Here is a 13143-nt window from a genome sequence, read left to right as displayed (position 1 = left end):
AGGCTGGATCTGAGCTTCTCCCCCTCCTCTCTGGCAGCTTCCCCCTCCCCGGCAGATCCCCCTCCCCTCCTACAGTTCCTCCTCCTCCTCTCCTGCAGATTCTCCATCCTCTCCTGCAGATTCTCCATCCTCTCCAGAACCATATGGGCTCTACAACCATCAGTTGCAAGGTGTGTATGGCTGTATGCCTAGTTGCCTAATGCCTACCAAATTCTACTTAATTCTGTTGCTTACAAGTCTCTAAGGCGTCGCCTCGCCTTATGCCTTAGCGCTTAGGCAGTGAGGCGCCCCCCCAGCGCCTCGCCTCGCCTTACCGCCTTAAAAACATAGGTCAGACATAATGAATGAACACAATCACCACCTATGTTGTATTGTTGACTTGTGGGGTTAGTTAATCAATATATCCTGTTAGGAACTGAAATTGTTAGCTTGTCGTAATTCTTTAATCAATTTGCGAAGTTCTTTTTTTCCTAAAACTCGAGTATATGTTTGGTTATGCATCTATGCATGTTTTAATTTGTATGTCATGCATGTTGTCCATGGTTCCCTGCCAGGTGCTCAATTTAAAGCTCTTGTGGAATATGCACCATCACAACAGGTTCCGAAGTCAAATATCAAGAAAGATGCTCGTCAAGGAACTATAACGAAAGGTCTTAAACAAGCATTTTTGTTGTCCAATATGTACCGTACTTCCATATTTCTCGTTTTTTCAAACTTAGTTATTTCTGTTGTCGAATATTCAGATCCAGAATACTTGGAGTTTCTTGAGCTTATATCAAAGCCTACTGAGCATTTGCCAAGTGCTGAAATTCAGCTTGAAAGGAAAGAAGCTGAAAGAGCAGGTAAAACATCTCGTAACTTTCTATTGGTAGTAAAGCATTATTGCGTAATTAATTTATGTATTCAAAGATGCTAAGCATAAAAGAAGGTCATATCTTTACTTGGTTACTATTGCAGCTGCTGGAAAGGAGCCCCCTGTTGTGACACCTCTTATGGTTTATGTTCGTCAGCAAAGGGCGGCTAAGAGTATGGCTCAGGTATATTGGTTGAATTGATTATACTCTCAAGTTTTATTATCGTTTATCAACTGTCAGGTGTGTACTAACTAGCATTTCACACGCTGCAGAGGTCTGTAAGTAGTAGACTAAGCAGAAAAGTTGCAGGTGTGGTAACTAGTAGTTCTAGTCCATCTAAAAGGTCTTCTGAAAGGCGCAGGGCCTCCACTTCAACGGTAATATGCTTGGTCGAGAATTGTCACATGAAATGGATCTTATCCTTCCATACATATGTTTTGAGTAGGCCTACTCATTAATTTTGTACTTGAAATAGTAACATGTAATAACAAGTCTGTTCCAAGCATGTATATGGTGACACGAACCTTTTTTTATTGGCCATTTTTGGATTATAACATGTGGTAGCAGGTGGGGCTCAAATGCCAGCACATTACCATGTCATGTTTTTACAGAAGTAGGTGTTGAGTAGTGTACCTCTATGCCTAGACAAGTACCCCTTCGGTCCTTTTTAGTCTGCATATAACTTTGTCCGGAGTCAAAGTATCTCTACTTTGACCAAACTTATAGGAAAAAGTATCAACATTCACAATGCCAAATCAATATTGTTAGAGTCGTTATGAAATGTAGTTTCATAGTATATATATATTTGGTATTGTAGATGTTGATATTTTTTAATATAAATTTGTTCAAACTTTGCAATGTTTGACTTGACACAAATCTAATATGCGGAGTAAAAAGGACCGGAGTGAGTAGGTATAGATTAGTTCTTTACTATATGTTTTCATTTTATATCCCTACAAAATATTCTCAACGGTTCTGCTGTTCTATTTGTATTTTGATCTGAAATAGTGAAATAAGATGTTTCTTTTGTTTCCTTTTATGTTTGTATCATAAACTTATCACTATGGATCAGATGCTCTGTATATTTCCTATGTTTTTTTTATGTTAGCATGTTAATCCTCATGATTACTGTCAGCCTGTCGTTTCCTCTATGCATGTTTTGCCCCAGTATCTATGGATCATATGCTCATATATGTTTTATACATTCCAACCACTTCAGAATTGTTCTTTTTTGGGTTATGGTTGTGGAGTTCTCATAATTTCTTTTGAACATATGCAAGTGTGTATTCAGTTGTATTTGGTTGAAGCATATAGACACTGTAATGCTCGGCGCTTCATATTGGTTATCTTGAGTGTTGCACTATTTATTTTGTGGTGTTCTGTAAAAAGTAGTATTACCTCCGTCCCAAAAAGCTTGTCTTAGATTTTTCTAGATACGGATGTATCGAACACTAAAACGTGTCTAGATAGATCCGTAACTAGATAAATCTAGGACACGTAATTCAGGATGGGGGGAGTACTTCTTTCCTTGAGGCTTTTTCATGGTGTTCCATGTCTTTTCTCTCTGAGAATGGTTACCTGTCAAAACTAAGTAAACAACAATTGGTACTTTCTGTTTATTATTCGCAATGAATTATGAACTGAAGTTACTAATATGCTCTGTTCTGTGATATCCAGCAGTATGTTGTGCGAGACAATGCTAAGGAGAAGCCGACTTACATCTTAGCGCCAAAGAGAGATGATCATACACACAGAGAGAAAATCATTGCTGGAACTTCAGGTGGTACTACATTGAAGAAATTGTTTATTGTTATTAGCTTGTTGTTATAACTGTTGTCAATACTCAACAGTACTTTGGGTGTCATAGATTATTACTAAGTGTGGTCTTTCTGGTATGACCCTTGACTATGTGTTGTTGGAATGTTGTATCAACTAATAGACAGACTAGGGTCTTTGAGCCCCATTGTCAACTTGAGCTTAATCCGTTACATGGGAATGGGACATAGTTCATGTTTGTAAGAACAGACTCATGGCTGAGTTGTTTTGCGTGTACTGCGTGGCGCGGAATCTAGCTAATATTGGAACCTTTACTATTTTAACTTCAATGTGTTAATTTGCTAGCTAATGTTTTCCGCAATGGCAAAAATAAGTTGGTTTGTCTGTACTGCGTGGCACGGAATCTAGCTAATATTGGAACCTTTACTATTTTGACTTCAATGTGTTAGCTTGCTAGCTAATGTTTTCTGCAATGGCAAAAATAAGTGTGTTTTTGAAAAGCCAATCCGAAGCACCGTCAGTGCAAAGAAACATAGATTGTGTTCCTCACTTGTTTGGTTCAAAAACTGACATGTGGCAGTAGCCCAAGTGGATGTTTTCAATTCCGACACGCAATCCGTTCATGGGAACGATGCCAGTCCTCCTTGCATGATGTCACCTACTTACCACATTTACGTTATTTGTCGTATTCGAGAATTGTGTGTTGTTTTTTCATTTATTTATTTTTAATCATGGAGCTGTATTCCCTTTACAAGGGTAACTGTTGAATTATTGTTTTGTACCACTTAATCTTTAGTTCTTTCTTTACCCTATGTGATCCACTACTTTCCATCCTTATAGTGGAATACAAATGCCTATTTCCTCTATGATTTTAATACTGTTGTTTTGTTTTGTCCCGTCTTGTAGATGCTACAAGCGGTGGGCCATCTGGATCTGCTCAGGTCATCGACGGTAAAAAGGACAAAATAGTCCTTCTGAAAGGAAGAGCGAGGGTTGATTCCAATGTAAGCAGACACATTCCCCGAGGTTTTTTTTATATCATTTAATTGGTATGGACTGTCATATTATCTGCTTTGCCACAGATATCTGATAGCTCAACCCCGCAGCAGTCTGTGCCGCCTTCGAGAAATACACCCCCATCAACTTCTAGACAAGACCAGCGAAATGAGGCCAGTGGCAGAATTATCAAGACTATACTTTCAAACAAGGAAGGACGCCATGCAATAGCATCATCTCAACATGAGCAAGAAGGTCACATAATTAGTGCCGAGAAGGATAAGAGGCCACCACGGGCTCCGAACTCGCGTTCCACTGTAAAAGATCAGACTGTTGAAAATGCTGAGAAAAACCACTATGATGACAAGCATAATCATCTGCATGGTTCTGGACCCATTGGTGAGAAGATTGAAAGACATGCCAGAAATAGAGATAGGCCTGACCGAGGTGTTTGGGCCCCTCGCCGCTATGACAAGTCTGCATCAGGAGGCGGTACGCAAGCCTCATCGTCTGAGTTCCCGCTAATGCAGTCACACTCTATGGACAATTTCTCTCAGCAAGTAGATGGTACGAGTCATTTAACAACTTTTATTGTTAATTATTCCTGATGCTTGAGTTATTACTGTATTAACATACTTGATGATGCAGGCCATGGAGAGAGAAAAATAGACACAAGGAGTCCTGGTGGCCGTGGTGGCCTTGTGGAGAATGGTTTGTTTTTATCTGGCTATAATTATTGTTAGCAATTAGCAGACAAGCAATCCAAAGTTTTTTCTATATCAGTTTCTGTACTGTGGTTCATGGTGTAATATGTTATTCAGGAAACAGGCATGCCAACCGCCGTGGTCCGCCACGTGGGTCGAAGGAGATGGAAATCCCTCCTATTACATCTGATGGAAAGCCTTCAAAGAGGGGCCCTGCTAGCTATGTGGCTCATGAGGTGTGATTAGTTTATAGCTTTTTTACTTGCCTTGGCTGACTGCATGGGGGTGATTTTTGTTAGGCATTATTACTCTAAAAGTCTAATACCATAAATGATGTGTGCAGAGACAAGTATGGGTTCAAAAGTCAAGTTCAGGATCGTGAGTTTGTCCACCAATGGTACGCTATTTTACCATATTTTATTTATTTATTCAACCTGTTTTCAGACTCTTCCTCTATAATTAATTGTGTACACCGGTCCTCATGTTTCCAGCACCATCAATTGGGCGTCTTTTGTCTTGTTTTCAGCCTTTTCTGATTTCTATCTGACACATCTAACAGAAAAAATGTACAACAACAACAACAACAACAACAACAAAGCCTTTAGTCCCAAACAAGTTGGGGTAGGCTAGAGGTGAAACCCATAAGATCTCGCAACCAACTCATGGCTCTGGCACATGGATAGCAAGCTTCCACGCACCCCTGTCCATAGCTAGCTCTTTGTCGATACTCCAATCCTTCAGGTCTCTCTTAACGGACTCCTCCCATGTCAAAATCGGTCGACCCCGCCCTCTCTTGACATTCTCCGCACGCTTTAGCCGTCCGCTATGCACTGGAGCTTCTGGAGGCCTGCGCTGAATATGCCCAAACCATCTCAAACGATGTTGGACAAGCTTCTCCTCAATTGGTGCTACCCCAACTCTATCTCGTATATCATCATTCCGGACTCGATCCTTCCTCGTGTGGCCACACATCCATCTCAACATACGCATCTCCGCCACACCTAACTGTTGAACATGTCGCCTTTTAGTCGGCCAACACTCCGCGCCATACAACATTGCGGGTCGAACCGCCGTCCTGTAGAACTTGCCTTTTAGCTTTTGTGGCACTCTCTTGTCACAGAGAATGCCAGAAGCTTGGCGCCACTTCATCCATCCGGCTTTGATTCAATGGTTCACATCTTCATCAATACCCCCATCCTCCTGCAACATTGACCCCAAATACCGAAAGGTGTCCTTCCGAGGTACCACCTGGCCATCAAGGCTAACCTCCTCCTCCTCATAGCTAGTAGTACTGAAACCGCACATCATGTACTCGGTTTTAGTTCTACTAAGCCTAAACCCTTTCGATTCCAAGGTTTGTCTCCATAACTCTAACTTCCTATTTACCCCCGTCCGACTATCGTCAACTAGCACCACATCATCCGCAAAGAGCAACACCATGGGATATCTCCTTGTATACCCCTTGTGACCTCATCCATCACCAATGCAAAAACATAAGGGCTCAAAGCTGACCCCTGATGCAGTCCTATCTTAATCGGGAAGTCATCGGTGTCGACATCACTTGTTCGAACACTTGTCACAACATTATTGTACATGTCCTTGATGAGGGTAATGTACTTTGCTGGGACTTTGTGTTTCTCCAAGGCCCACCACATGACATTCCGCGGTATCTTATCATAGGCCTTCTCCAAGTCAATGAACACCATATGCAAGTCCTTCTTATGCTCCCTATATCTCTCCATAAGTTGTCGTACCAAGAAAATGGCTTCCATGGTCGACCTCCCAGGCATGAAACCAAACTGATTTTTGGTCACGCTTGTCATTCTTCTTAAGCGGTGCTCAATGACTCTCTCCCATACTTCATTGTATGGCTCATCAGCTTAATTCCACGGTAATTAGTACAACTCTGAACATCCCCCTTGTTCTTGAAGATTGGTACTAATATACCCCGTCTCCATTCTTCTGGCATCTTGTTTGCCCGAAAAATGAGGTTGAAAAGCTTGGTTAGCCATACTATCGCTATGTCCCCGAGACCTTTCCACACCTCAATGGGGATACAATCAGGGCCCATCGCCTTGCCTCCTTTCATCCTTTTTAAAGCCTCCTTCACCTCAGACTCCTGGATGCGCCGCACAAAACGCATGCTGGTCTCATCGAAGGAGTCATTCAGTTCAATGGTAGAACTCTCATTCTTCCCATTGAACAGCTTGTCGAAGTACTCCCGCCATCTATGCTTAATCTCTTCGTCCTTCACCAAGAGTTGGCCTGCTCCGTCCTTGATGCATTTGACTTGGCCAATATCCCTCGTCTTCCTCTCCCGGATCTTAGCCATCTTATAGATGTCCCTTTCACCTTCCTTCGTGCCTAACCGTTGGTAGAGGTCCTCATATGCCCGACCCCTTGCTTCACCAACAACTCGCTTTGCGGCCTTCTTCGCCATCTTGTACTTCTCTATGTTGTCTGCACTCCTATCCAGGTATAGGCGTCTGAAGCAATCTTTCTTCTCTTTAAGCGCCTTCTGGACATCATCATTCCACCACCAGGTATCCTTATCTTCGCTTCTCCTTCCCCTGGACACTCCAAACTCCTCCGAGGCCACCTTACGAATGCAAGTCGCCATCTTCATCCACACATTGTCCGCATCCCCTCCTTCCTCCCAAGGGCCCTCCTTAAATACCCTCTCCTTGAACACCTGAGCTACCTCCCCCTTGAGCTTCCACCACTTCGTTCTAGCGACCTTGGCACGCTTATCCCGCTGGACATGAATCCGAAAGCGGAAGTCAGCAACCACCAGCTTATGCTGGGGTACAACACTCTCCCCAGGTATCACCTTACAGTCTAGGCACGCACGCCTATCTTCTCTTCTCGAGAGGATGAAATCAATCTGGCTAGAGTGTTGGCCACTACTAAAAGTCACCAGATGTGATTCTCTCTTTCTAAAGAGGGTGTTAGCTACAATCATGTTGTAGGCTAGAGCAAAGCTTAAGACATCTTCTCCTTCTTGATTCCTGATGCCATAGCCAAAGCCCCCATGTGCCCCTTCAAAACCTGTGTTAGATGTACCCACGTGGCCATTGAGGTCTCCTCCTATGAAGAGCTTCTCACCAATCGGTACACTCCTAACCATGTCTTCCAAGCCTTCCCAGAACTCCCTCTTGGTGTTCTCATTGTGGCCTACTTGCGGGGCATATGCGCTGATAACATTGAGAACCAAGTCCTCAGCTACCAGCTTGACCAGGATAATCCTGTCCCCACGTCTCCTGACGTCTACCACTCCATACTTGAGGCTCTTGTTGATCAAGATGCCTACGCCATTTCTGTTTGCAGCCGTCCCCGTGTACCACAGCTTGAAGCCGGTATCCTCCACCTCCTTCGCCTTCTGTCCTCTCCATTTGGTTTCTTGGACGCAAAGGATATCAACACCTCTCCTCACTGCTGCATCAACTAGCTCCCGAAGCTTCCCTGTCAGAGACCCTACGTTCCAGCTACCTAAGCGAATCCTCCTAGGCTCGGCTAGCTTCCTTACCCTTCGCACTCGTCGAGTCAAATGCGAAGACCCTTGCTCATTTTCCACTACATCCGGGCGCCGATGTAGCGCGCCACTAAGGATGCGACGACCCGATCCTCGCTCACTTGCCACCGTATCCGGATCAAGATACGGCGCGCCACTTGGGGGGTGACGGCCCGGCCCTTGCCCATTTTCCACCACACCCGGGTTCCGATGTGGCGCGTCGCTGAGAGGGTTACGCCCCAACCAAAATCTTTTGGGTTTCATCTCCATAAGAGTGGCTGAGTTTTTACGTTGGCTCGCCAAGCCTATCACAACCCTCCTCCTTTACCCGGGCTTGGGACCGGCTATGTTGAGACAACATAGGCGGAGTTATCTAACAGAAAAAATGTCTCGGAAAATAAAAGGAACTTGTCACCAAATAGGAAAATGTATTTTGTGCTGTTAGGTGCATGTGGTATTGGGAAGTGACAAACACTTCCTTTTGAAAGCAATACGATTTTTGTATAGATGTGCATTATGCATTAGCAAACATTTTTGCAAAATTATGATGGTTTTGAGGGACGAATGTCTTAGCAACTACTCCCTCCGTTCCTAAATATTTGTCTTTTTAGAGATTTTAAATGGACTACCACATACGTATGTAGACATATTTTAGAGTGTAGATTCACTCATTTTGCTCCGTATGTAGTCACTTGTTGAAATCTCTAAAAAAATATTTAGGAACGGAGGGAGTATATGCGTACATTTTTGTTATACAAAACAAATGGACATATTTTTGCACAAATATTGCTAGTATATTATTTTCTACCAGGAAGCACTCTTGCGCGCACCTTTTCATTTGCCTATCAAATGTTTACTAATCTATCAACTTGTCTTGCAGATACTTCCATCAAAACAGATGTTGCAAGTTGTGGAGAATTCTCTGGATTTTGCGGCTCATTCTGAAGTTTGTGAATGAAATGACTGTTGGTGAGATGGTTCTATGAAGTGAAATCTCAGATTTGTCAACGAAAGTCTCAGCTATAGCTGAAAAGGCAGCTCTTTGATTTGATTCACAGAATCACAGCAATAGTGAAGTAACATAACCCACCAGTAGGTAGGTCTCCATCACTTTGGGTGAGACTTGATTTTGGACCCAAGGGTGCTATATCTGGAGCGACGGATGGAAATTAGGCTGGCATCAATACCTCGAGACAGTGGTCACATATTTCCAAGACCCCTGGAGGCTATACACAGTGATGGATGTACATATCTCTAGAGAAAGAAGAGGTCTGGCTCTGATTGCTGTTTACAGGTTAGAGGTGCCATGTATCTACAAAGAGATAAGAGTTATCAGACTACCCAGTTTGCTAAATAAAGGCGAATTTTTAGTTAGTTGATTATGAGAACCCCTGTATCCCGGCGGCTGCAGTTGCAGTCAGTATGACCGAAGTTAATGTGGAGTGCAAAGTGACATAGCACTATCATGTTTTATGCTCCAGGGTGAATGGAATGTGAGGCTATTTTGGCTTGTTGATGTTGCTGGTGTGTGTTTTTCTATTGCGTCTCACCATATATGTTTTGGGTGTCATGTTATCAATGATATGCCTGGTTATGGTGTACAGCATCAAAGGTGGTTGCTGTTTTTTATATGGAGGTATGTTGACTTGCGCTGTTGATGATCTGTCAAACACGCCAAGCTATTGTCCTTAGTAATTGTTGTAAGCACTCTACAGATTCAGCGTCCAATCCTGTATAGGACAGCACCTTGCCTATCTGTCTGTGTGGGCCGTGCGCGCACTAAGCAGTGAAGGCACGATGTAGTGAAGGCACTCTTAGATCATACTACATCAGTGGAGAAAGGGCCCCTCTCGTTAGGGTTTCGTGTCCTCTTGGCAGCGCCGAGGGGATCGTCGGAGAGAAATCCCCTCCCCTGCCCATCATTCGCTGATGGGAGTCTGTGCGAGCTTTGCTACAGCTACGCAACGATTCATACGGAAAGGGACGAAGGAATGGAAAGAGGATATTCAAGCTCGTGGATGAACACGAGCGAGGTCGAGGAGATGCTGAAGAAGTTGGGACTCGCGGAGGACCTAGACGATGCGGTTGTGGAGGAAGAGGAAGCGATCTGCTGGATGGCTATAGCTCGAGCTCGAGTGTACATGGAGAAATCTTATAGCCAGTACTTGATTCTATAAAAACAATGTGGGTTGCATGGGATCTGGCCAAGGAGGTGAGGATCCGGCCGCTCAACGACAATATTTTAGACCAACTCTAGCCGGCCGATGTAAACGGATGTGGTTTTTGTTCGCTTTTTGTCCGTTTGAATTCGCCTAACGGACGAGTGTGTCCGGTTTTGATAGGGGGTGTAGGTGCGTCCAACGCAGCCGACACATTTGGTCCGTGCGGCAGGTTAAAATAACTAAATAGGCATAAAACATTTAAAATAAAAACATGCATATTAAAACGCTGGTCAAAGTCCGCTTACAATAATTAAAACATAAAATATTAAAACGTTTCCTCACCCTCCTTGGACAGGTCGACGAATGTCGGCGGCGCCGCCCATGGGAAGGCCCGCTGGTAGGCTGCTAGCGCCGCTGCCTTCGGCGCCTGCTCCTGCTACACTGCGTCGCCGTCTTCTCCTGCTCGCGCCGCTTGGCCTCCTCCTCGCGCTCCCACTGCATCAGGCGCTTCGCCTTTGCTCGCTCTCCGCCAAACCGTGTCCCTCCCATTCGTCGATGTGATGTCGCTCCTCCTCCATCGCGCCTAGCCAAACGGGCGGTGCAGAGACGTAGATCGATAGCTCACTCGTCCACTGATAGATCTCGGGGGCGAGCGTCGGCGCGGGAGGGGGCGGTAGCGGTGGAGATGGCGGCAGTGGTGGCAGTGGCGGTGGGGAAGGAGCCTGGATGCCGGACGCGGACTCCTGGAGTGCCTGCTCAAGGCCAGTCCACATGGCCATCTTGGTGCACACAAACTCCTCCATGGCTCACCACGTCGCCTCCTCGAGGGCCGCCTGGAAAGTGGCCTCCTCCTACTCGTCCTCCTCCCGCACCACCACTGGCGGTTGAAGGCGGGCATCCATCTGGACGACCCCACGGCGGCACGCGTCGTGCTCCATCAGGAACCAGACATCCCGGTTCATGGAGTTCGACGCATATGCGGGGTTGCGTCGTTGCTCCTGTGAGAGGAGGGCACAGAGGTTGTGGATCTCCAGTGCACGCGCACGCTTAGACTGTGACACGACTAACACCAGAATGCGGTTGGGGTCGAGGTGCTAGCTGAAGGAAATATGCCCTAGAGGCAATAATAAAGTAATTATTTATTTCCTTATTTCATGATAAATGTTTATTATTCATGCTAGAATTGTATTAACTGGAAACTTAGTACATTGTGTGAATACATAAAAAAAACATGGTGTCCCTAGTATGCCTCTACTTGACTAGCTCATTAATCAAAGATGGTTATGTTTCCTAACCATAGACATGTGTTGTCATTTGATGAACGGGATCACATCATTAGGAGAATGATGTGATGGACATGACCCATCCGTTAGCTTAGCATTATGATCGTTACAGTTTCATTGCTACTGCTCTCTTCATGACTTATACATGTTCCTCAGACTATGAGATTATGCAACTCCCGAATATCGGAGGAACACTTTGTGTGCGACCAAACATCACAACGTAAATGGGTGATTATAAAGGTGCTCTACAGGTGTCTCCGAAGGTGTTTGTTGGGTTGACATAGATCGAGATTAGGATTTGTCACTTCGTGTTTCGGAGAGGTATCTCTGGGCCCTCTCGGTAATGCTCATCACTATAAGCCTTGCAAGCAATGTGACTAATGAGTTAGTTGCGGGATGAAGCATTACGGAACAAGTAAAGAGACATGCCGGTAACGAGATTGAACTAGGTATTGAGATACCGACGATCGAATCTCGGGCAAGTAACATACTAATGACAAAGGGAACAACATATGTTGTTATGCGGTTTGACCGATAAAGATCTTCGTAGAATATGTAGGAACCAATATGAGCATCCAGGTTCCGCTATTGGTTATTGACTGGATACATGTCTCGGTCATGTCTACATAGTTCTCGAACCCGTAGGGTCCGCACGCTTAACGTTCGATGACGATTAGTATTATGAGTTTATGTGATATGATGTACCGAAGATTGTTTGGAGTCCTGGATTTGATCACGGACATGACGAGGAGTCTCGAAATGGTCGAGACATAAAGATTGATATATTGGACGACTATATTCAGACACCGGAAGTGTTCCGGAGAAGTTTCGGATAAAACCGGAGTGCCGCAGGGTTACCGGAACCCCCCGGGGAACTAATGGGCCTCGATGGGCCCTAGTGGAGAGAGAGGGGCCAGCAAGGGCAGGCCGCGCGGCCCCTCCCCCTGAGTCCGAATAGGACAAGGAAGGGGGGGCACCCCCCTTGCCTTCCCTCTCTCCCTCTCCTTCCTTCCCCCTTCTTCCCCTTGTTGGAAACCTACTAGGAATAGGATTCCTAGTAGGAATCCTACTAGGGGCGCGCCCTACAGGGGCCGACTGGCCTCCCCCTTGCTCCTTTATATATGGGGGCAGGGGGGCACCCTAGAACATACAAGTTGACAATTGTTTTAGCCATGTGCGGTGCCCCCCTCCACAGTTACACACCTCGGTCATATCGTTGTAGTGCTTAGGTGAAGCCCTGCACTGGTAACTTCATCATCACCGTCACCACGCCGTCGTGCTGACAAAACTCTCCCTCGGCCTCAACTGGATCAAGAGTACGGGGGACGTCATCGAGCTGAACGTGTGCTGAATGGGGAGGTGTCGTACGTTCGGTGCTTGGATCGGTTGGATCGCGAAGATGTTCATCTAAATCAACCGCGTTAACTAAACGCTTCCGCTTTCGGTCTACGAGGGTACGTGGACACACTCTCCCCTCTCGTTGCTATGCATCTCCTAGATAGATCTTGCGTGATCATAGGATTTTTTGAAATTACCGCGTTCCCCAACACTAGCTGTGTGGGAGGTATAGTCGGTCGCGTGCACGTGTAGGTCGGCCACCCACAGTGCCAATGTAAAGTTGGAGGGACGTTGAGATGAGCCGGCCTCGTGGTCATGCTTGCCGCGCTTGATGCCGCGGCTGAAGAAGGCCATGGCAACGGCTACAGGCTAGGGTTCGTGTCAGGCGATGGGGGAGCAAGCTCTATATGTGGACTAGTGTGGCTAGAAGTGGATGAGGCTGCCCCCACGCACACGCTTACATAAAAGGACACTTCTTGTGGCTGACGTGCTACCTGGGAGCGTGCATGTCATTTAATA

General features: G+C 45.5%; 1 protein-coding gene across 6 annotated transcripts in view; it reads left to right on the top strand.

The window, feature by feature from the left end:
• The window catches only part of LOC123045534 (regulator of nonsense transcripts UPF3), a 12403-nt gene extending 3046 nt beyond the window's left edge, over positions 1 to 9357 (top strand). The window contains exons 3-13 of one of the 6 annotated variants that reach the window (XM_044468615.1): positions 555 to 650; positions 744 to 842; positions 958 to 1037; positions 1127 to 1231; positions 2532 to 2634; positions 3537 to 3634; positions 3737 to 4193; positions 4275 to 4337; positions 4448 to 4566; positions 4674 to 4727; positions 8722 to 9357. In XM_044468615.1, the coding sequence (XP_044324550.1) occupies positions 555 to 650; positions 744 to 842; positions 958 to 1037; positions 1127 to 1231; positions 2532 to 2634; positions 3537 to 3634; positions 3737 to 4193; positions 4275 to 4337; positions 4448 to 4566; positions 4674 to 4712 (1259 nt within the window). In that variant the 3' untranslated portion in view covers positions 4713 to 4727; positions 8722 to 9357. Of the gene's footprint in view, positions 1 to 554; positions 651 to 743; positions 843 to 957; positions 1038 to 1126; positions 1232 to 2531; positions 2635 to 3536; positions 3635 to 3712; positions 4194 to 4274; positions 4338 to 4447; positions 4567 to 4673; positions 4728 to 8721 lie in introns of all 6 variants that reach the window. The other 5 variants (XM_044468618.1, XM_044468617.1, XM_044468616.1 and 2 more) reach the window with 5 other exon arrangements.
• The last annotated feature ends 3786 nt before the right edge of the window (positions 9358 to 13143 follow it).

Source organism: Triticum aestivum, chromosome 2B (assembly GCF_018294505.1).
Source record: "Triticum aestivum cultivar Chinese Spring chromosome 2B, IWGSC CS RefSeq v2.1, whole genome shotgun sequence".
Taxonomy (NCBI): domain Eukaryota; kingdom Viridiplantae; phylum Streptophyta; class Magnoliopsida; order Poales; family Poaceae; genus Triticum; species Triticum aestivum.
This window is presented reverse-complemented; position numbering and strand designations above follow the sequence as displayed.